This window comes from Ranitomeya variabilis, chromosome 2, assembly GCF_051348905.1.
Source record: "Ranitomeya variabilis isolate aRanVar5 chromosome 2, aRanVar5.hap1, whole genome shotgun sequence".
Classification (NCBI taxonomy): domain Eukaryota; kingdom Metazoa; phylum Chordata; class Amphibia; order Anura; family Dendrobatidae; genus Ranitomeya; species Ranitomeya variabilis.
In genome coordinates this window covers 64808872-64833720 of record NC_135233.1, presented here as the reverse complement: position 1 = coordinate 64833720, position 24849 = coordinate 64808872, and the positions used below count along the sequence as shown (strand labels likewise).

The window sequence follows — 24849 nt, the reverse complement described above, 5'->3', positions numbered from 1 at the left end:
CACTGTTTATGCAGACTACTGAATCCTCCCAGCGCATGCATCGCACTCAGTCCGAATTCTCTGGTTCCGGTGATGAGTAGTGCTATGCATACTTCCAGCCACATTCCAACTAGACCTGATACCGCCTCGCTCAATACAAGTGAATAGAGTGAGGCTCTGCACGTCTAGTCGTCATGTTGCCTTAAGAATGCACATTGTACACTTGCGGTCCATGATCCTGGACTTCAGATTTGATGCGTTGATGGAGCCACTAAATCCATTTTCAGGTTCTTGTGCTTTTACCATCTGTGTTTTATCTGCTTTTCTAGTATGCAAGAAAAACACAATCAAAGCTTTGTCCAATCAGCTATTCAGTGAGAACCATCTGTAGCTGTCTTTTCTTTTTTCTTTTTTGTAGTCTCGTTCATTTGAATAGAGTTCTGTCCCCTTTCTCCATATTCTTAGGGCATGTCCGCCCTATGTCTTTTTTGTTTTTCAGGACGGTCCGCTCCAAAACTTGTCTGATAACGCTCTTACAAAAAAAAAAAAAAAAAAAAAGAAAGAAATAAACATGCATTGCAATATCAAAGACAAGGGGACACAAAACACGACAGCGTTTTGCTCGCGTGCACATACCTTTATGTGGATCACTGGTCAGCAAAATAAAAAACCTGACGTGTGAAAATTCCTATAGAATGTAATGTGCCAGAGGAAAAACCTGACCGCTCACATACAATAGAGCGAACATGTGAGGCCTAAGGCCTCATTCACACGTCAGATTTTTTCATCCCAGTGCTATCCGTGAAAAACATATACAGTATAATCTATAGTGATGAGGCCGTTCACATATCCATGTATCCAGAGACATGACCGATATTAATCCGAGTGTCGGCACAAAATCGACAACGCAAGTCTGGGGGTCTGTAAAAAAAAAAAAAAAGACAGGCTCAGATGCCAGTCATGTGCTTTCTGTTTTTTTCATGGTCTGCTGGATAGGATAAGGTGGGGAAAGTATTTTTTTTTTTTTTTTTTTTTTTCTCCTCTGGGAAAAACTGTTGAAACTTTGACTAAACTCTGATGAAACTGATGAAGAGAAAACTCTGATGAGACTCGGACCGATTCTCTTGCGTGATATAGTCACTGAAGTCTGAATGAGCCCTAATACTTGCAGCCGACCAGTGTATGAAGAATCATCCGTTTGTTGTGCAGGAAAAAAAACTGCATGAAAAAAATGATTTTTAATTTGTATGTTGATCGTTCCTTTACATCTCTGTGTCGTTCCTATGTTCACCTTTGACATCGCTATGACTTTTGTTTTTTTACCTCCAAAAATGAAAATCTTTATATGGTTTCCCGTGTAATTTTGGCAATCAGCGTGTTATAACCTATGCCGTACAACGTCAGCATGGCATCTGTTTTAGGCACGCAATGAATTCTATGGGCGTGTGTCCCCTAAAGTCAGAAAAGGGTTACGGTAAGTTAATCTGTCACAAAGTTTTTGCTACCCCATGCCTCTGATTCCCAGTAAGAGATCACTTTCATGGCTGCATGCTGGCAGATCCACCAGCTCACTGTATTTGCAAAGAGCTGGCGGGGACTTCTCTCTCGTAAATCATGTCGCTGGCGCTCATAGGGGCGAGCTTACATGATTACGAGGAGGATTAGTCCTGGGTGATCAATGATTCCCCCTCGCCGCTTTCCTTTCAACTAGTCAACCACTAATTTGTAAAGTGTAATTTAATTTTATAATAATTCAGCAATCGTTAGCTACATTAAGGGGCTTGTTGGAGTAAAGGTTGCTATACAACCATGTTGGCGGTTTATGGGGTCACGGTCAGGTTCCCTTTAACCCCAAGCTGTCGGTATGAGAACATGGCCTTGTAGGGGATCTTGCACCTTTAGCCTGCTAATCGCTGCCTCCGTTCTCCCTTGGTGTGGCCAAAAGGCTCAGTGCATCGGTCTGCCCTCTGTTTACCCATGTCCGCCGGCCAGTCCGTGCCCTGCGCTCCTATCTCGTTCCCATTTATACGGCCGTCTGACTGCGCCCTTATCTTGAGAACAGCTGATCGATGGGGATGTTGGACTGGTCTGATGTTGATGACCTGTCCTATACGTCATCAATACCATTGTAATGGACAACCCCTTTAACTCCTACTGAACAAACTTCTAAAAATCAGCATGTCCGTCACTACATTATGTTGCCCTTAGAAGTTTGAACCCAACCAGTGGATTACTATTCAGCTGGTGACTTCACCTCTATTAAATGTGTAATTAAATGACTCCTCTGCCAAGTCATCCTGCTGGTGTCACGCAAGTTCTGCCTGTCCTACATTTCCGATGTACTCATCAGTTTAATTAGTGGTGCACATTGTATAAATGCCGCCATTACAGTGATAATATTGCGTGATGGATGATCATAACTATGTGGAGGAGGTTCCTGGTTAGTCCCAGGTACAAACATGGCGTTTTTCTGACATTCACTTTAAGGTTGTGTATTTGATGCGGATTTCCAGCACGGATTTGTGTGCATAAAATCCGCATCGCAATACAGTACCGGTTAAGTAGATAAAAAGAAAATTTCTTAGCAGATTTTGGCATAAAGTGCAGATTTTAAGTTCTGTATGGTGTCAACTTTGTGTGCTGAATTCAGAAAAGATTTCACCATTTGCAATGGAAAGGGCAATCTGCAGCAAAATCTGCAGCAAAATCCGCATGGAACGGGAGTGGATTTTACTGCAGATACGCTGCTGAAGAATTGCAACAAGCACGCTGCGTGTGAACTTATGTTAAATATCTTCTTGCACATTTTCCTCTGGTCATGCAGGATTTCTTTCTGAAGCTGATCACTTTCTTATGAAATCCTGGCTTTTGGCTTTGTGGCATGCTGACAGTGTAGTAGAGGACAGAACTTCCTATCGTTACATGTACTGACATGGTGGTCACCCGGACTGGAAGGTAAAGTACACTTGCATCATCAATGTTTAGGGCACTTCTGTAGGATATATCATAAGTGACTGAATGGTGCGGGGATGAGTTATTCACTGAACAGGTTGATCACCCAATAACATGACCTGATACACACATTCTCATAAGAAGTGACCTATTGGCCTTGAAAATGCTAAGACTATGTGCACACGTTGCGGAAAGTCTTGCGCACTGTGGATTGCTTGCGGAATTACTGTGGATTTACCACGTTTTTTTTACGGATTTTGTGCGGATTTCACATGCGGTTTTACACCTGCGGATTCTTATTATGGAGCAGGTGTAAACCGCTGCAGAATCCGCAAAAAGGTGAAATGCTGCGGAATTAACAACGCTGCGTTTCCGCATGTGCACTGCGGATTTTGATTTCCATAGTTTTACATGGTACTGTAAACACATTGAAAACAGCTGCGAATCCGCAGCGTGTGCACATAGCCTAAAGGGGTTGTCTCGATGGATACAACTGGAGCAAAAAAAACCATTAATCTTGCAATTTCCCACTTATTAAAAAATACGTTTTGTGCTCTACGATTTCAAGAATGGAAGGATTTCTTATTTTGTAGTTTACTTTTCATTGTATAGGATACCGGCCACCTCTGCACTCAGTGGTGGCTAGTCTCCCAGGCACCACGCTTGCAAGATGGCTGGACCCAGTCAGCTTCATTGACCCCTGGGCTCCTCTGATACTGCACAGACAAAGCTGCTTCTGCTGGGGGCATAGGTCAGCACTCAGTCATACTTGCTGGCCTGAACTGTCAGTCATTCAGGAGTTCACTGTCCTCCAGCAAGCAGGAGGCAGGTAGCAGGGAGCTGCGGAAGAAAGATTTTGAGACTAGCCTTTTTAGGCATTGGAAGATGAATTTGTTGGACCCATGAACCGCACTGTTTCAGGGGGATAGCAGATCCTTTCTTTTTGTTAATCCTGAAAATCTCCTTGAAGAAATAGCCATTGGAGAGATTTCTGACATATTTATACCACAAGTGTGTACTGGGTGTGGGTCCCAACACTAGGCCCACCAACTCTGTATGTTTACAAATGTATTCTCCTGCCTTTGATCCCCCAGACGATGCTGTGCCCATGTTCTCCTGCTCTGGGATCTGCACTAATCACATTAGTGATCTGCCAGTGGCAGTGGCCTTCCAGTAGCTACTGCTGCCCCCATACAGGTGACACCGTGTATGTCGGACCATGTTGTGTCCTGTGGGCATCGCTGGGCGGTTTTTGTACGAGTCGTTCTCTGTTCTCACAAAGGACACTTGTGTTCAGTGAAATATAGCCGTCACTTTCTGACCTTTTCTTCTGTGTTCGGCTCTGATGTGCATACAAGACTTTCTAGCTGAACGCTGTTTTCTTTGCTTTCCTGTGCAGACCTTGCCACTAACATTTCTGTTTACGTCGGTTTATATTAATTCAGTAAAATAACCATTGACCCAAGGCTTCTCCAGCCAACAGTCATTTCTCCTAACTCTACCATGAATGAAAGCTTAGCTGAAGATGCATTTTTATCTGATCTGGGCAAGAAAAATGTAAGCCACTACCAGACCCCTGTGGAACTATAGATCGGGCATGTTGAATCCCAGCATGCTCAATTTTTCTTAATCCACCAGCTAACTAAATGAATTCCCGATCCCTAGACTACAGCTCATAGATCGAATGTACCGGAGACTCGGGAGGCAGATCTGGTATCTCAGTAATATTTAATTAAATTAAAATGAAGTCTGAGATAGCAATGCCTTGAGTTACCACTCCACGATAGCTGCAACCCGTAATTTAATGTCATTCTCCGTTCACATCTTATAATGTGAAATCCACACACCAGTCACACAAGACGTCAGACGCAGGTCTGGGATGAGACATGTAGCTCCTGCACTCCGCTCTTTGGTGAATACACTGTGTTCCAAATTATTATGCAAATTGGTTTTAAGTGTCATAAAGATTTAATTATTTTGTTTTTCAAATAAACTCGTGGATGGTATTGTGTCTCAGGGCTCAATGGATCACTGAAATCAATCTTAAACACATGTGATAATTAGTTTTCCAGGTGATTCTAATTAAAGGAAAACTACTTAAAAATGATGTTCCACATTATTAAGCAGGCCACAGATTTCAAGCAATATGGGAAATAAAAAGGATCTCTCTGCTGCTGAAAAGCGTTAAATAGTGCAAGGCCTTGGTCGAGGGATGAAAACATTAGATATTTCACGAAAACTTAAGAGTTATCATCATACTGTGAAGAGATTTGTGACTGAAACAGAGAACAGACAGAGTTCATGCAGATAAAGGCATAATGAGGAAGATTTCTGCCAGACAAATTCATTAGATTAAGAGAGCAGCTGCCAAAATACCATTACAAAGAAGCAAACATTTATTTGAAGCTGCTGGTGCCTCTGGAGTCCCTCGAACCTCAAGGTGTAGGATCCTTCAAAGGCTTGCTGTGGTGCATAAACCTACTATTCGGCCACCCCTAAACAGTGTTCACAAGCAGAAACGGTTGCAGTGGGCCCAGACATACATGAAAACTAATTTTCAAACAATCTTGCTTAATGATGAGTGTCGAGCAACCCTGGATGGTCCAGATGAATGGAGTAGTGAATGGTTGGCGGATGGCCACCATGTCCCAACAAGGCTGCGACGTCAGCGAGGAGGTGGAGGAGTCATGTTTTGGGCCGGAATCATGGGGAAACAGCTGGTAGGGCCCTTTAAGGTTCCTGAAGGTGTGAAAATGACCTCTGCAAAGTATATAGAGTTTCTGACTGATAACTTTCTTCCATGGTGTAAAAAAGCAGAAATGTGCCTTCAGGAGCAAAATCATCTTCATGCTGACAATGCCCCATCTCATGCTGCAAAGAATACCTCTGAGTCATTGGCTGCTATGGGCATAAAAGGAGATAAACTCATGGTGTGGCCACAATCTTCCCCTGTCCTCAACCCTACACTGTGTTCCAAATTATTATGCAAATTGGATTAAAGTGTCATAAAGATTTAATTGTTTTGTTTTTCAAATAAACTCGTGGATGGTATTGTGTCTCAGGGCTCAATGGATCACTGAAATCAATCTTAAACACATGTGATAATTGGTTTTCCAGGTCATTCTATTTAAAGGAAAACTACTTAAAAATGATGTTCCACATTATTAAGCAGGTCACAGTTTTCAAGTAACATGGGAAAGAAAAAGGATCTCTCTGCTGCTGAAAAGCATCAAATAGTGCAATGCCTTGGTGAAGGGATGAAAACATTAGAAATTTTCCAAAAACTTAAGCGTGATCATCATACTGTTAAGAGATTTGTGGCTGTATCTGAGCACAAATGTGTTTGTGCTGATAAAGGCATAATGAGGACGATTTCTGCCAGGCAAGTTCATCGGATAAAGAGAGCAGATGCTAAAAAGCCATTACAAAGCAGCAAACAGATATTTGAATCTGCTGGTGCCTCTGGAGTCCCTCGAACCTCAAGGTGTAGGCTCCTTCAAAGGCTTGCTGTGGTGCATAAACCTACTATTCGGCCACCCTTAAACAGTGTTCACAAGCAGAAATGGTTGTATTGGGACCACACATACATGAAGACTAATTTCCAAACAGTCTTGTTTACTGATAAGTGTTGAGCAACCCTGGATGGTCCAGATGAATGGAGTAGTGGATGGTTGGTGGATGGCCACCATGTCCCAACAAGGCTGCAACGTCAGCAAGGAGGTGGAGGAGACATGTTTTGGGCCAGAATCATGGGAAACAGCTGGTAAGGCCCTTTAAGGTTCCTGAAGGTGTGAAAATGATCTCTGCAAAGTATATAGAGTTTCTGACTGACAACTTTCTTCTATGGTCTAAAAAGCAGAAATGTGCCACCAGGATCCTAATCATCTTCATGCTGACAATGCCCCATCTCATGCTGCAAAGAATACCTCTGAGTCATTGGCTGCTATAGGCATAAAAGGAGATAAACTCATTTTGTGGCCCCCATCTTCCCCTGACCTGAACCCTATAGAGAACCTTTGGAGAATCATCTAGCAAAAGATCTATGAGGGTTGGAGGCAGTTCACATCAAAACAGCAGCTCTGGGAGGCTATTCTGACTTCATGCCAAGAAATACAAGAAGAAACTCTCCAAAAACTCACAAGTTCAATGGATGCAAGAATTGTGAAGGTGATATCAAAGAAGGGGTCCTATGTTACCATGTAACTTGGCCTGTTAGGATGTTTTGGAGTTAAATAGCTTTTTTGTTCAGTGAATGTGACCTCCTAATGCTGCAAATTCCACAAATGAGCATTTTCAGTTCTTTAAAACATATCAAATGTTTAGAAATTCTACTGTCCCTAATAATTTGGAACAGTGCATGTTGAGTTTTTATTCATTTTGGAGATTATACTGTTATCATTGGGAGGTTTCTTCAATAAAATTTGATGTATACTCTAATGGATGATGACTTTTATTAGACTGACTGTCATTTGCAACGAACATTTAGGAAAATCTGAGAAAAATATAATTTGCATAATTATTTGGAACATAGTGTAAGGCTAGCGACATGACCAAAAGCATTTGTGACTGTGCAACTGTTTTAGGGCAATTTTGCAGTAAAAAGCAACCAAATTGCAGAAATGTCACACATGACATACATGTGGGCACAAAGTTACTGTACATGCAATCTGCATCCTGTGGCCAAAAACCTAATTCCCATTGACAATCATTACATCTTGATTTTGTAATGAATGAATGGAGCTGCAAACAGTGAGGCATGGATTATAGAAAAAGGCAGCCATGTTGGTAAAGATGACCTGTCAGTAATAATAGATCTGATGTGTTGGGCATGTCATCAGAACTGTGTGGGGGTCTGTCTGACTGTTTCTACATCAGCCCCCTGTTTTCTTTATGCATTGTTTGTAACAAAGAAGTCAAATTGCTTAGCAATTGTAGAGAGGAGTCAGTCAGCCATATTCACACACAGCTCCGATAACGTGCTGATGCTGTCTATGGCATGCAGCTGAGATCCCAAAGATGGACATATCCAACACAGAACTGGAGCTGATAATAAAAGTTATATTAGTAAGTTCTCTACAATCATATTTACAAGTAGTTCTTTGGGAAGTAGATAATAACTCCTTTTTATAATTGCTGCACATCAATGTGTATTTGTGCCCATGTCTGGGTGTGACCTAGGCTTCTATGCATTTATGAAATATGTGTGACTGTGTAGTTTCACTTTTTATGTGATCTACTGTGTGTATGTGCATATATATATATATTTATGTAAATATATATTTATTTATGTATACACATTATATATAATATCAGTGGTGGGCAGAAGTTTTAGGCAGGTGTTGAACAATGCTGCAAAGTAAGAACGTTTTCATATATGGGTATGTGCACACGTAGATTGATCCTCTGCGGATTTTTCCGCAGCGGATTTGATAAATCCGCAGGGCAAAAACTGCACGTTTTTCCTGCGGATTTATTGCGGATTTACCGCGGTTTTTGTGCGGATTCCACTGTGGTTTTACACCTGCGTTTTCTATTATGGAGCAGGTGTAAACTGCTGCGGATTCCGCACAAGAATTGACATGCTGCGGAATGTAAACTGCTGAGTTTCCGCGCGTTTTTTTCCACAGCATGTGCACTGCGGATTGCATTTCCCATAGGTTTACATAGCACTGTAAATGCATGGGAAACCGCTGCGGACCCGCAGCTGCGGAAACGCTGTGGATCCGCAGCAAAATCCGCAGCTTGTGCACATAGCCTGAGTGTTAATAATTGATTGTTAACAATCAACAAAATACAAAGTGAATAAACAAAAGAGAAATCAATACTTGGTGTGACCGCACTTTGCATTACAAACAGCATCAGGTGTTCTAGGCACACAGTTATTGAAGGAACTCTGCACTGTAGGGAGGTTTTTCCAAACATCTTGGAGAACTAACGACAGATCTGGGGATTTCGCTTGTGCAAATCTCTTCTGTCCCTTCATATAATCGTAGACAGACTCTGATGATGAGATCTGAGCTCTGTGGGGAGCCATATTGTCACCTCCAGGACTCCTGCAAAATCATTGTGCAAGTGTAGATAGAAGAATTGATGCTGTTGTGAAGGTAAAGTTTATCGATATATAAAATACGGTATATATCTCAGTCTGTCCCTCACCAGTTACTGAGTGGAATCTAATCCGCCTGTGTACTGAGGACGCGGCACATGAATAATTCAGCCCCCGGTGTACTGTTACATGCCGCCTTTTGATGACTTTGCCATTCGTTGCATTAGGCTGCAGGAAGGAGAGGTGTATTCTTACCACAATCCATGCTTGTGTAACATCCATTACAGAAATCATTGGCTGTGATGCATTTTATGGTTTGAGGGCTTAGATAATATTCTTAACCTTGACACTGTAAATTCAAACAAATTTTTCATGATACGATCACAAATGCGTAGAAATCTTTTTATAACAATTTAGATTGTGAGATTAATAGTATGAGACCATAAATTGCAACCAGTACATATTTTCCTTATTTTTTTGCACAGCGTCTCTAGATGTATGTAATGGCGTCGAACCACAGCTCCTCAATAGTGCCTCGCTCAACCAGCAGCAAAGCTCTGTACAGAAAAGGCCTGGATCCTTCCCAGCAGTTAGGACTGGTGCGCTCTCTTCCGGATGTTTGTCCCAAAGAGCCTACAGGTAAGAGTCCCGAGTCCCCGCGTGTCTGACACATGTTATTGTGCACTACTCGTTTTCAGCATGGTAAAGGCTATTACTGACCGGCACAAAGGTCTCACCAATCCTCCACCTCAGCTAAAAGGTAGCCATAACATGTCCTGTCTATCTGGTCCCTTCCCTCTGGACGCTCTGTTGATGATGCAGTGTGGTCACATATCATGAAGGCCAGCGGTGCCTTCCTCTGCATATGATGGGACAATGGCCGCCCAGATTGGAAGTGTGCGGATGATGGACAACTATAACCCTCACAATAGAAATAGCAAGAAACTTAAGTTTTGCACACTAAGTGGCTTTTACATTTTTGAAAATTTCTATTTTGGATTTGCATCTCAAAATAAGCTGTTAATTAGATAACATGGAGATATCTTAAAGGAGACCACTCCTCTTTAAAGTTGCACTTTGTGATCTGACTTGGGCTCATACATCCATCTGAGAGAAACAGACCCAATTTTTTTTCTCAGTTATCAATTATCCTAGTTGTATGGATTTTTTCTCATCCCTTTTTTCCACTGAGGTGGTGGACTGTCTGATTTATTTTTTTTTTATTTATTTTTTTTACCATTGACTCTTAACAATGTAACTACAAATGGATGAAACTCGGATGGAGCTCTGAAGTACAAAGTCATTCTTCCTAGTTTCATCCGTGTCTTATGGATCACTATAGACTTTGATGACCGAGTCTGATATGCTAAATGGATGAGAAAAGGATATGCCCTGAGGCTCACAGACCGGAGACTCGGACACATTATTAAAACCAATGTATGTATGAATCAATTAAATATATGGGTCTGAGTGCTGTCTGAGAAAAAAAAAAGCAGACAGAGCTAGGACCTGTCACACGGATGTGTAAATGGAACCTTAATCAAATTTTTTTTTCACCAAAGTTCTTCACCCCAATCTCCTTAATGCTGTTTACTTGTTGAAAAAACTGCAGCTGCATCCCCCTCCTCCCTGCCTTGGATTTCCTAGTTCACTAGACAGGGTGGTCACACACACTGTATCTTGCTGCATGCGTCCATAACTGAGTCACACCGTGATGCCCAGTAGCCACACGATTTGGTTTGACAATTATAGGCACTTTGGGAATCGCATTGGACGGATTCAGAGCAGCAACATTCAACGTGTGCAATCACCCATTTTTTAGGAGGAGGTCACCAAACTTGTGGGCAGATAAAGTGGATCTACAGGCTGCTGGTATGTGCGGATGATGCTACCATCCTCTAGTGCAGTGTTTCTCAACTCCAGTCCTCAAGACCCCACAACAGGTCATGTTTTCAGGATTTCCTTAGTATTGCCCAGGTGATAATTTCATCACCTGCTCAAGCATTAATTCCATCACCTATGCAATACTAAGGAAATCCTGAGAACATGACCTGCTGGTGGGTCTTAAGGACTGGAGTTGAGAAACACTGCTCTAGTGAGATATATTATAAAGTTTCATGAATTCCCATATCTTTTGTTTAGTTTATACAGAAATAATATTATATAGAAACATTGTAGGATCAATTACCAAATCCTCTATAACAGTGCAGTGAAATTTCTTTATGGAATTGATTACCCGAGGAGTGATGTTGGTGTAATATGCAGTTGTACGTAGCATGTAACTCAGTTTGTGCTTCCTCTGTGTCACATAGGTGATTCTAAGAGTTTGTGTGATGAGCCGTCAGTGGTTGCCGATCAGCACAAATGGACAATTTATCATTCCAAAGTGAACCTCCCAGCGGCATTAAATGACCCCCGACTGGCAAAACGGGAGTCTGACTTCTTTACAAAGACATGGGGCCAGGACTTTGTGGAAGTAGACGTCTTACCCTCATCCTACCTCCCACCCATCAACAAGGAACACTTTTCATCTTATATCCAGCAAACAAGCCTAGTAAGATTAACAGTTTCTTCTAAGGGTTTCCTAAACTTTCCAGAGGATACAGATTTCCCAAGGTCAGCAGCTTGGTGGTCAAATGATCTTGGGCTTGAACCGGTATCTAAAGTCAATGAAAGATCCTTAAAGGGGTTGTCCAGTACCTTATATTAATGGCCTTCAGTACTGCTGTGTGGCCTCTATACAGTTTTGCAGCTGTTATTCCACCCCACAGCTGATCACATCCGGCCAGCACTGAGGACAACTGATCGGTCGGGGTGCCGGGTGTCACACCTCCACCAATCTGATACTGATTATTTATCCTAAGGATACGCCGTCAATATCAAGCATTGGACAAACGATGTCACCTTCCGAATTCCCCACTATTGTATGTACTGTCATGGCTAATGAAACAAGAAGCGGATTATGAGGGTAAAAAAATGACTGTTTTCTGTTCATTTCAGAGAGAAAGAAATCATGAAAGGTGGAAGTCGATATGTCCTCCAAAAGATGACTATAATAGGACGGCATTTTCACATGGTATGCCTCCATGAAGAAATGTGGTTACTGCTGAATGTCTCTTCTGTATTTTATTTAGTTACATTAGCTCCATATTTATTTCTTGCAGCACAATTAATCTAATGATTAACATGCTTATACTCGTACACTAAAAATGTATTGGTTTGATGGTGGGTGTACATCTTTACTTTTGTTGCGATTCTTATTTAACTTTTTGGTTTTAACCTTTTTTTGAAAGGGTATTCTCATCTGCAAGATCCTATCCCAATATGTAGTAGCTGTAATAACAACAAAATTAGCAAATACCTCCAATTAGAAATGTAGTATAGTATTTCTGATAACCCATGTCTCTTACCTCATATGCAGGCCATTGCAGTAACTTACCGTATATACTTGAGTATAAGCCGACGCAAGTATAAGCCTAGGCACCTAATTTTACCACAAAAAACTGGGAAAACTTATTGACTCGACTATAAATCGGGTATGCATTGTCCCGTCATCCCTATCCTGGTGTGCATGGCTCCTCATCCCTATCCTGGTATGCATGGCTCCTCATCTCTATCCTGGTATGCATGGCTCCTCATCTCTATCCTGGTATGCATGGCTCCTTATCCCTATCCTGGTATGCATGGCCCCTCATCCCTATCCTGGTATGCATGGCTCCTCATCCCTATCCTGGTGTGCATGGCTCCTCATCCCTATCCTGGTATGCATGGCTCCTCATCTCTATCCTGGTATGCATGGCTCCTCATCTCTATCCTGGTATGCATGGCTCCTTATCCCTATCCTGGTATGCATGGCCCCTCATCCCTATCCTGGTATGCATGGCTCCTCATCCCTATCCTGGTATGCATGGCTCCTCATCCCTATCCTGGTATGCATGGCTCCTCATCCCTATCCTGGTATGCATGGCTCCTCATCTCTATCCTGGTATGCATGGCTCCTCATCTCTATCCTGGTATGCATGGCTCCTCATCCCTATCCTGGTATGCATGGCTCCTCATCCCTATCCTGGTATGCATGGCTCCTCATCTCTATCCTGGTATGCATGGCTCCTCATCTCTATCCTGGTATGCATGGCTCCTCATCTCTATCCTGGTATGCATGGCCCCTCATCCCTATCCTGGTATGCATGGCCCCTCATCCCTATCCTGGTATGCATGGCCCCTCATCCCTCTCCTGGTATGCATGGCCCCTCATCCCTATCCTAGTATGCATGGCTCCTCATCCCTATCCTGGCATGCATGGCTCCTCATCCCTATCCTGGTATGCGTGGCTCCTCATCCCTATCCTGGTATGCATGGCCCCTCATCCCTATCCTGGTATGCATGGCTCCTCATCCCTATCCTGGTATGCGTGGCTCCTCATCCCTATCCTGGTATGCATGGCCCCTCATCCCTATCCTGGTATGCATGGCTCCTCATCCCTATCCTGGTGTGCATGGCTCCTCATCCCTATCCTGGTATGCGTGGCTCCTCATCCCTATCCTGGTATGCATGGCCCCTCATCCCTATCCTGGTATGCATGGCTCCTCATCCCTATCCTGGTATGCATGGCTCCTCATCCCTATCCTGGTATGCATGGCTCCTCATCTCTATCCTGGTATGCATGGCTCCTCATCTCTATCCTGGTATGCATGGCCCCTCATCCCTATCCTGGTATGCATGGCCCCTCATCCCTATCCTGGTATGCATGGCCCCTCATCCCTATCCTAGTATGCATGGCTCCTCATCCCTATCCTGGCATGCATGGCTCCTCATCCCTATCCTGGTATGCATGGCTCCTCATCCCTATCCTGATATGCATGGCCTCCTCATCCCTATCCTAGTATGCATGGCTCCTCATCCCTATCCTGGTATACATGGCTCCTCATCCCTATCCTAGTATGCATTGCTCCTCATCCCTATCCTGGTATGCATGGCTCCTCATCCCTATCCTGGTACGATTGGCCCCCATCCCTATGGTTGTATGCATGGCCCATCCCTATAGTTGTATGCATGGCTCCATTCCTTTCCGTGTATGCATGACTCTATCCTTATCCTGGCATGGTTGGCCCCCATCAAAAAACATTAAAAAAAATAAAAAATTAGGCTACTTTCACACATCTGGTTTTTGCCGTCAGGCACAATCCGTTGAATTTTTAAAAAAACAGATCCGTTTTTTCTTCTGCCGGATCCGTTTTTTCTCATAGTTGTATTATCACCGCATTGCACCTGATGGCCTCACGTTTCATCCGTTTTTTGCTGGAACCGTCAAAATTTAGTTTTCCGGCAGCCGGAGAAAATGTCCAGAGGAATGTTTTTTTCTGTCCGGCGGAAAACCGCACAGCAACTGATCCGGTAAAAAACGTATGAAACGTGCGGTGAAATGACCGAATCCGGCGACCATATCCAGTTTTTCTTACACAAATCATGCATTTTCCATTCTGGAATCTCTCTCTGTCTCCCTCTCTGTCTCTCTCTCTCTCTATCCCCTGTTTGAGAAAAAAAAAACCCCACAAAAGCGGATCCAGCAAAAAAACCCGGATCCGTCGCATCAGTTTTTCACATTTTGCCCGGATCTGTTTTTTAAAAAAAATTAAGCGGATCCTGCCTGACGGCAAAAAAACTGATGTGTGAAGGTTGCCTTATACTTACCTTGTCTTGTTCCTGTGCCAGCAGCTGCTTTATACTTGTAATTAGCCATGCATGGCAGAGATGTCATGCGCTGCTTACAAGCAGAGCACAGCTGCCGGAATACTCACCGCTCCCCACACCGGGACTATGTGCATGGAGGACAGTGAGTATTCATTGCTATCAAGTAGCGCTCACAGTATCAGCCACCAGGCTGTCACGTGTGCCGCTACTTAAGAGAAATGAATATTCACCTCTGTCCACGCCCATGAGATTGGAGGGAGGTGAATATTCATTTCTCTTAAGTAGCAGGCACACATGATCATCCGGCTGCTGCGGCTGACACTCTGCGCCCTATTACAGAGAAATGAATATTCATTTCTTTTTAGCAGCGGGCGCAGGCTTTAGCCACAGCTGGCAGCTCCTGCCTCCTGTGACCCGCTGCTCCGCCGCTGCTGCGCCGCTGCTGCTCTCCCTCCATATTCTGGACACCTCACTCATGTATAAGCCGAGGGGGGCGTTTTCAGCACAATAAAAGTGCTGAAAAACTCTGCTTATACTCGAGTATATACGGTAGGTATCCATAGTTACAACCACTAGCAACTAACCTAACTCACTATATAAGCAGTCGTAACCATGGATATGTAGGGCAACTGCAATTCCTTGCACATGGGGTGAGCGACATAACTAATCAGGAGAACTACACTACATTTCTAATTGATGGTGTTTGCTATTATTATTATACCTACTATATATTGGGTTAGGATCTTGGAGATGGGAATAGCCCTTTAGGTTCTGAGGGGATTTTAGTTAATAGATTTCAGTTTCTAGAACAGTCATGTAGCGGTTTAGTTCTGCGCAATGCAGGAAGCAGAACAGCTGAGGAGCAGCGTGAACACCTTGGCACCTGGAGATCACACAGTGCACAAGTCTTACACTTTTTTGTGTCATTTTTTAAATCTCCTTGAACATTTTTTTTCCTATAGGAAAGCTATATAAGATGGAAGCTACAGGCACCACAATTAAACAAGAGGCTTACCAGAGTTCTTGAACTAGATTGTCATCGCATTTTATGTGACCACAAGGACAAAATGACCAACATATTAATATATGTACGCCAGCTTTCTGTTATTAGGCTCTTGTGCTTCTTTTCTCATACTCGGTACAACTTACTTATCAGGCGTTCCCAATCTGGTGTTAATTACTCCCCCAGACACAGTTTGTGGTCCATGATGAATATGGCTGTGATGGACGTTTCCGCCAGGGTCTAATAATATATTGCCGCCAAATTTTTGTGCCCAAACTTTGCACTGCTTTTAATATCGGAATATGCCCAAATTAAGCTTACTTTCTGCTCAGGCAAGCATATGTCTCTGTTTTTGACAAATTTATTAAGTGAAAAATTTGAATCTGGCTAAAAAAAATATTAATAGAAAGTAAAGCAAATTAGGATTGGTACAAAGTCCGACAGAATGCATATTAAAGCATTTTTCCACTTTTGATTTTATTTTAGGTGTGGCTGGATCTACTGACCCTAGCGTTCCTCTGCTCCTCCTCTGTCCTGCTGGTCAGGTCCCCTTCCGTCTCCTCCTCCTCTTCTGGTGATGTCCAAACGTGACTGCTGCAGACAATCATTGCCCCCCTAATTGCCTACAGCCGTCGCCCGCCGACAATGCCAGAAGAGGAGGAGCAGAGAATGACATCTAGACAATGAGTGTTTGAGTCTTCAGCATTCTTGTCATGTCAAATCACATAAATGCATGTTGATACGGCTGAGGCTAATTAGTTAATATGATGATTTTGGACACGGGCTATAAGTTTTGTTCTGCATCTAGTTACCATCTTTCCAGTGGTTAATTTCTACATTCCTATTATCATAAAAATAAAATACATGAGATATGGAAGACCAATTGCATTCCCATCCAGTTCTGCTGTTCATAGGTATAAAGGTTTGTTCACACATTGTGTAGTGTCATAGGTTTTTTTGCCCAATTTTCCAAATTCCACCCAAGCTGCTCTTTTAGGAAATTGATGACCAAACTGTGCATGTGAATAAACTCCAAAATGATGATCTGCTCGGATCTCAGTCTCTTTGTGTGCGTTGTTGATTTATATATTGAATTGCTGCTTGTGACGTTCCTACCTTTCTTTATGTGTTCCAGGTAATAAATCAAGGGCAGATCTGGATCAAGTACCTAAGGTAAATCAGGCACATATGGGCATCTCTTCTTGTCACAGCTTATTCGATTAGAAATTGCTTACCGTATATACCCGAGTATAAGCCGAGACCCCTAATTTTTTCTAATTACTCTGTCGCCTCATTGGGGGACACAGGACCATGGGTGTTATGCTGCTGTCCACTAGGAGGCGACACTATGCATAATCTGAAAAAGATTAACTGTGGCTCCTCCTGTGCAGTATACACCCCTGGACGGCATCAGCCTTCTCCAGTTTTTGCTTAGTGTCGCATAGGAGGCACACCTAAAAGATTTTTACTCCGTTTTTTCTGACGGGATTACAGATGAAGAAAAGAGGGTCTCCTGTGAGACTCCCGGCATGGCTCCTTCCTCGGCCCCCTATTATGGGGTGCCCAGTTGAAGTAGAGATGGCTATTCCCCATGTTGCTCCTTCCCCAGTCCCTCGGGTGCTGGTTCGAAGTCGAGACCCCCCCCCTCCTTCCCCAATTCCTTTTGGTTTCTGGGTTGAGGTCGAGGCGAGGATAAAGGCCCCTGAAGGTGACAACAGCACCCTCCCTAATCCCCCTCTGGGGGTATTAGGTTGAGACACCTCAGGTAGGGCCTGTACAGGCAGCATCCTACAGCTCCCAGCAATGGGCCAGCACACTGCGCCTGCATCCAGGGACCCCAGCCCAGCTGCGGGCTCCTGTTGGGGCCGGGGGGAGTGCTGGCAGGCATGGCACATACAGACACTGTCTCTGTGGCAGCACCAGCTCTATACTGCCTCAGGGAGACCCCTACCGGGCTCCCCCTTCCGCTTATAGCCCCACCGCCATCCTGCCTTTAAATCCGGAGGGGTCCGGTTCACATCCGACCCCCTCCCGGACTTTCGCGCCGGCCTGGAGCCCTTCTGGGCCTCAGGCATCTAATTTAGGCCCCGGCTTCGGCCTAGCTGAAGCTGCCACCTCCTCTCCGCCCCCCGGCCCGCCCCACGGATGACAAATATGACACTCTACAGTGTCATAAAGGGGGTGGATCGAGACAGAAAGGGCGCGTTTTTACACAGCCTTGCTGCCTTTTTTCCAGCTCTCCGCCCCCTTCTCCTCCTTTCCTCTCTGTCTCAGCAGCCATTTTCGGCTGCAGATTAACCCTGCATCTCCCGGTCTGCAGGACCAGGCAGCCAGTCTCCGGGGGGGCACAGGACTGTGGATCTTCGGCGCTGGACCTAGGGGCACATTGGTGGGGTAAGATCACAGCTGGGTTGTTTTACTCAGGCTGTGAATCCATATTACCTATAAGGCTCCCCTATAGGTTTCTCTACCCCTGTAAGGTCCTCTGCCGGCAGCCCTTCTGCACTCTTTGCACTATGCCGGGCTCAAGGTCCTAGAGAACCAGGCAGAACTGCTATTATGCATTCTGCACAGCCTGCGGGACCGCTTTCCCCAGTAGTAGCACATACCCACATTGTCAGAACTGTATACAAACTAATGTGTCAGAGCCCCAAGAAGCCCCTGCCAATGCCTCGGTGTCTAATGCCACGCCGGAATGGGCTACCCAGATATCGCAATCTATGACGCAGTCTATAGATAACCTAACCTCCACATTGCTTCAGGCTCTGCAGGGTCATGCCCTGGCTATGACCGTTACCCAGCAAAGGGAGAGCTTGACTCAGGAACAAGATGACCCTGGCACATCCACGTCTAGGTCAGGACGCAAGCGGACCCATAGATCAAGTCCATCTGCGTCATCCCATAGCACACGGTCATCCCCCTCTAGGGAGAGACACCGTAGCTCCAGGTCATCTAGACCGTCCCATTCCAAGGACAGACAATGCAGATCTCCGCAATCCCCGACCAGAGAAGGCCTCCTCCCCAGCCCACTCAGCAGGGGACGCCTCAGTGATACACAGGATTCGGAAGGCATCTGTGACTCTGACTCAGACAGAGACACGGAGGGGTCCCTGATCCCAATCCCTCCTAGCAATACAGCGCTAGTTGAGGACATAATTTCATCCATCCATCGGGTGCTGGATATTTCTGATCCGCCACCAGAGGCCCCAGAACATAAGATTTCCTTTGAAGGACCTCTGAAGCCGCCTAAGGTTTTCTCTAACCACCCAGAGTTTAAGGCGATCCTTAAAAAGCAGCTCTCACAGCCTGAGAAAAAATTTGCTAATCGCAAATATCTGGAGGCGAGGTACCCCTTCCCACAGAAGGACACCAATGAATGGACAGATCCACCTGAAGTGGACCCCCCAGTCTCTAGGCTAGCAGCACAGACCCTCCTTTCACTGCCAGATAGCTCAACCCTCAGGGACGCAGCAGACCGGCAGGTAGAACGCATGGCTCGTTCAATTTTTGAGGCAGCAGGGGCATCCCTGGCTCCCGCGTTCGCCTCAGTTTGGGCTGCCAAGGCCATTCTGGCCTGGGCAAAGAATTTACAAGCTCTCCAAGCATCCACTCCTGAGCTGTCGGACCAAGCGGTTCAAATAGCAGTTGTAGCAGACTACATGCTCCATGCAGCTCTGGATTCAGCAAGGGGAGTAGCGGGGATAGCATCAAACGCCATCACGATTCGGCGTATCCTCTGGCTGCGGGAATGGAAAGCGGACGCAGCCTCAAAGAAGTCCCTCACGCACCTCCCCTACCTCAGTGGGAGACTTTTCGGTGAACAGTTGGACACTATGATATCCAACGCCACCGGGGGTAAGAGTACTTCTCTTCCCCAACTGAAACCTAAACGCACTTACAAGAAGCGTAACCAAACTCGATTCCGAACCTTTCGGAATTCCTCCGGCTGGTCCGTCTCGAGTCCAGCACAAAATCGTAACCGTTCCCCACGCAGGGACAACTCACGATCGACGCAAAGGTCGGACAAGACCTGGCAGTCAAAAGCAGGCCAGCCTAAGCCCAGAGGAGGAAAATCTCAGACTTTCTCCTCATCATGACTCACGGACTCCCGAAGACACCACACCAGTAGGCGGCCGACTTTTGCTCTTTCATCAAGTCTGGCTGCCTATTACAGAAGACAGGTGGGTCATGGAACTAGTGTCTTCCGGATACAAAATAGACTTCACCTCCAACCCACCGGACCGATTCTTCCTCTCTGTCCCCCCAAAACCGCCAGCCAAGGCTCGTGCCTACCACCAAGCGGTCTCCTCGCTTTTTCAAGCAGGAGTCATAGTACCGGTACCCACGACCGACCTCTTCCGAGGGTTCTACTCCAATCTGTTCGTAGTTCCCAAGAAAGGAGGCAGCGTACGGTCCATACTAGTCCTAAAACAGCTCAACAAATATGTACGGGTCCGTCATTTCCGCATGGAGTCCCTTCGGTCCATCATTGCGTCCATGGAGAAGGGAGAATATCTCGCCTCCATAGACATACAAGACGCATACCTGCATATACCCATTGCACCTGCCCATCAGAGGTTTCTCAGGTTCGCAATAGGCCAGGACCACTACCAATTTGTGGCTCTCCCTTTCGGACTCGCCGCGGCTCCCAGGGTGTTCACCAAGGTCATGGCAGCCACCATGGACGTCCTGCACTCCAGAGGCATAGTAGTCGTTCCATACCTGGACGATCTACTCATCAAGGCTCCTACCTTCAAGGACTGCGAGCTCAGTGTCTCAATCACAACCGATACTCTCAGTCGCATGGGCTGGTTAATCAACCTACAAAAGTCATCACCAACCCCGTGTCAGTCCCTGACCTTCCTGGGAATGTTATTCAACACCTCCAGGGGTCTAGTGCTCCTTCCCAAGGACAAGGCACTGGCTCTCCGACTACCAGTTCGCACCCTCCTCCGCAAACCCCCTCGATCTCTCCGGTTTGCCATGAGAGTCCTCGGCAAGATGGCAGCAGCAATAGAAGCTGTCCCATTTGCCCAGTTTCACCTCAGACTTCTCCAACTAGCCATTCTCAAGTCCTGGGACAGGAATCCCTTTTCTCTCGACAGGGAGTTCCAGCTAACGTCGTCAACCAGGAAGTCCCTGCACTGGTGGCTCAAGCCAACCTCGCTAGCAAAGGGGAAATCCTTTCTCACAGGTCAATGGAAGGTTCTGACCACCGACGCGAGCCTGACGGGTTGGGGTGCGGTGCACCTACACCACAGGGCACAGGGCAAGTGGTCCCCAGTGGAAGCGACCATGCCCATCAACATCCTGGAAATTCGTGCCATCCTTCTGGCATTGAGGGTCTTCCATCACTTACTGGCAGCCTCTCACATCAGAATACAGTCGGACAATGCCACGGCTGTGGCATATGTGAATCACAAAGGGGGACCCTCAGTACCCAGGCGATGCGAGAAGTGTCACACATCCTCTGCTGGGCGGAGGACACAGGGTCGGTTCTTTCGGCGGTCCACATTCCGAGTGTGGACAACTGGGAAGCAGACTTCCTCAGCCGACAAGGAATAGACTCGGGAGAGTGGTCTCTCCATCCCGAAATTTTTCAACAGATCTGTCTCCGCTGGGGGACCCCGGATGTAGACCTAATGGCATCCCACTTCAATGCCAAGGTCTCCAACTTCATGGCCAGAACACACGATCCGTGGTCGCTCGGAGCAGACACTCTGGTTCAGGACTGGACCCAGTTCCAGCTTCTGTATATTTTTCCACCTCTCCCCCTGATATCCAGAGTGGTGAGGAAGATCAAACAAGAGGGAGTTCCAACCATCCTAATTGCACCGGACTGGCCCAGACGCACATGGGACGCCGACATCGTATAACTCACAGCAGACCCCCCTGGCCTCTCCCCGACCGCCACGATCTTCTATCACAAGGCCCGTTCTACCACCAGAACTCAGGGGCTCTCAATTTGACGGCGTGGCCCTTGAGACCTGGGTTCTAACCCAGGCAGGGCTCTCGACGGACGTCATTGGAACCATGATCAGAGCACGGAAACCAGCATCTGCCAAGATTTATTACCGTACCTGGAAAGCTTTCTTTACCTGGTGCGAATCTTGTGGCCAGATCCCACTCCCTTATTCCCTACCCAAAGTACTTGGTTTTCTCCAATCGGGTCTGGAGGCCAGGCTGTCATTGGGCTCGCTTAAGAGCCAGGTGTCAGCCCTTTCAGTGCTTTTTCAAAGGCGCATTGCTACCAAGCCGCAAGTAAGGACTTTCCTTCAGGGGGTTTCCCGATTGGTTCCCCCCTACAGACGACCACTAGAAACGTGGGACCTCAACCTGGTCCTGACAGCATTGCAGGAACCACCCTTCGAACCCCTTAAGGAGGTCCCGCTCCGCCTTCTTTCCCAGAAGGTGGTTTTCCTGGTGGCAATCACCTCGCTACGCAGGGTGTCTGAACTGACAGCACTCTCCTGCAGACAGCCCTTTTCACCAGGACAAGGTAGTTCTTCGTACGGTCCCATCCTTCCTTCCGAAGGTTGTGTCCGACTTCCACCTCAATGAGGAAATTTCACTACCATCCCTTTGTCCGGTTCCGGTTCATAGAGTGGAGAAGGCTCTGCATACGCTTGACCTTGTCAGGACATTGCGTATATACGTGTCTAGGACTGCGCGTCCTTCTGGAGGTCTGATTCTCTTTTCCTCCTTCCGGAAGGTGGCCACAAGGGTCTGCCAGCTTCCAAAGCTACCCTTGCGAGGTGGATCAAATCCACCATACAAGAGGCCTACCGCCTTAAGAATTCTCCTCTTCCAGCCGGTATTATGGCACACTCTACACGGGCGGTAGGGACCTCCTGGGCCATTCGGCACCAGGCTTCGGCACAACAAGTGTGTAAGGCGGCCACTTGGACTAGCTTACACACGTTTACCAAACACTACAGGGTTCATACCCAGTCCTCAGCGGACGCGAGCCTGGGTAGATGTGTCCTGCAGGCGGCGGTGCCCTAAGTATAGGGGCCTGTCTGCACAATATTCGTCCATTGCTTCCCACCCAGGGACTGCTTTAGGACGTCCCATGGTCCTGTGTCCCCCAATGAGGTGACAGAGTAAAGGAGATTTTTGTGTACTCACCGTAAAATCTTTCTCTTAGCCAATAATTGGGGGACACAGCTCCCACCCTGTTGCCCTTTCCGGGCCTTTGTAACTGTTGAGTTCTCATATTGTTTTCTTGAGCTCGTACATAGTTGCCTTCTTACAGGCATAATTATGTTATTCATGTTACGTTCCTCCTACTGCTTTTGCACAAAACTGGAGAAAGCTGATGCCGTCCAGGGGTGTATACTGCACAGGAGGAGCCGCAGTTAATCTTTTTCAGATTATGCATAGTGTCACCTCCTAGTGGACAGCAGCATAACACCCATGGTCCTGTGTCCCCCAATTAGAGGCTAAGAGTAAGAGATTTTACGGTGAGTACACAAAAATCTCCTTTTTGCCGCAAAAAACTGGGAAAACTTGTTGACTCGAGTATAAGCCTAGGGAGGGAAATGCAGCAGCTACTGGTAAATTTCAAAAATAAAAATAGATACCAATAAAAGTAAAATTGATTCAGACATCAGTAGGTTAAGTGTTTTTGAATATCCATATTAATAATAATAATAATAATAATAATATTATTATTATTATTATTATTATTATTATTATTACCGTATATACTCGAGTATAAGCCGAGATTTTCAGCCCAAATTTTTGGGCTGAAAGTGCCCCTCTCGGCTTATACTCGAGTCACGGTCTGTGGCAGGGTCGGCGGGTGAGGGGGAGAGAGCGCTGAGGCATACTTACCTAGTCCCGGCGATCCTGACGCTCCCCCTGCCTGTCACACTGTCTTCGGGTGCCGCAGCTCTTCCCCTGTACAGCGGTCACGTGGGACCGCTCATTAGAGAAATGAATATTCATTTCTCTAATCAGCGGTGCCGGTGACCGCTGATAGAGGAAGAGGCTGCGGCACCCGGAGACCAGCTGTCCGGGGGAAGGAGCGGGACGCCGGGAGCAGGTAAGTATCGCATATTTACCTGTCCACGATCCACACGCCAGGCGCCGCTCTGTCTTCCCGGCGTCTCTCCGCTCTGACTGTTCAGGTCAGAGGGCGCGATGACGCATATAGTGTGCGCGGCGCCCTCTGCCTGATCAGTCAGTGCGGAGAGACGCCGGGACCGGACGCTGGGGAGCTGCAAGCAAGAGAGGTGAGTATGTGTTTTGTTTTTTTTATTGCAGCAGCAGCAGCGTTATATATGGCACAGATTTATGTGGAGCATCTATGGGGCCAAACTGACCGCTGCAGAGCATATAGGGCACAGCTTTATAAGGAGCATCTATGGGGCAAACTGAACGGTGCAGAGCATATATGGCACAGATTTATAAGGAGCATCTATGGGGCCAAACTGAACGGTGCAGAGCATATAGGGCACAGCTTTATAATGAGCATCTATGGGGCCAAATTGAACGGTGCAGAGCATATAGGGCACAGCTATATAATGAGCATCTATGGGGCCAAACTGAACGGTGCAGAGCATATATGGCACAGCTATATAAGGAGCATCTATGGGGCCATAATGAACGGTGCAGAGCATTATATATGGCACAGCTTTATAATGAGCATCTATGGGGCCAAACTGAACGGTGCAGAGCATTCCATATGGGGCAGCTTTATAATGAGCATCTATGGGGCCATAATGAACGGTGCAGAGCATTATATATGGCACAGCTTTATAATGAGCATCTATGGGGCCAAACTGAACGGTGCAGAGCATATATGGCACTGCTTAATATGGAGCATCTATAGGGCCATAATGAACGGTGCAGAGCATTGTATATGGGGCACAGCTTTATGTGGAGCATCTATGGGGCTATAATGAACGGTGCAGAGCATTCTATATGGCACAGCTATATATGGATAATATATGGGGCAATAATCAATGGTATGGAGCATTATATATGGCACAGCTTTATATGGAGCATCTATGGGGCAATAATGAATGGTATGGAGCATCTATTTTTATTTTTGAAATTCACCGGTAGCTGCTGCATTTTCCACCCTAGGCTTATTCTCGAGTCAATAAGTTTTCCCAGTTTTTTGTGGCAAAATTAGGGGGGTCGGCTTATACTCGGGTCGGCTTATACTCGA

The 24849-nt window shown here is 46.0% G+C and overlaps 1 protein-coding gene across 2 annotated transcripts in view; it reads left to right on the top strand.

Moving 5' to 3' along the window:
• The window catches only part of VPS54 (VPS54 subunit of GARP complex), an 85653-nt gene that overhangs the window by 8826 nt on the left and 51978 nt on the right, over positions 1-24849 (top strand). For both annotated transcript variants that reach the window (XM_077282506.1, XM_077282507.1), the window contains exons 2-5: positions 9463-9616; positions 11290-11531; positions 11978-12053; positions 16807-16844. In XM_077282506.1, the coding sequence (XP_077138621.1) occupies positions 9472-9616; positions 11290-11531; positions 11978-12053; positions 16807-16844 (501 nt within the window). In that variant the 5' untranslated portion in view covers positions 9463-9471. The remainder of the gene's footprint in view (positions 1-9462; positions 9617-11289; positions 11532-11977; positions 12054-16806; positions 16845-24849) is intronic.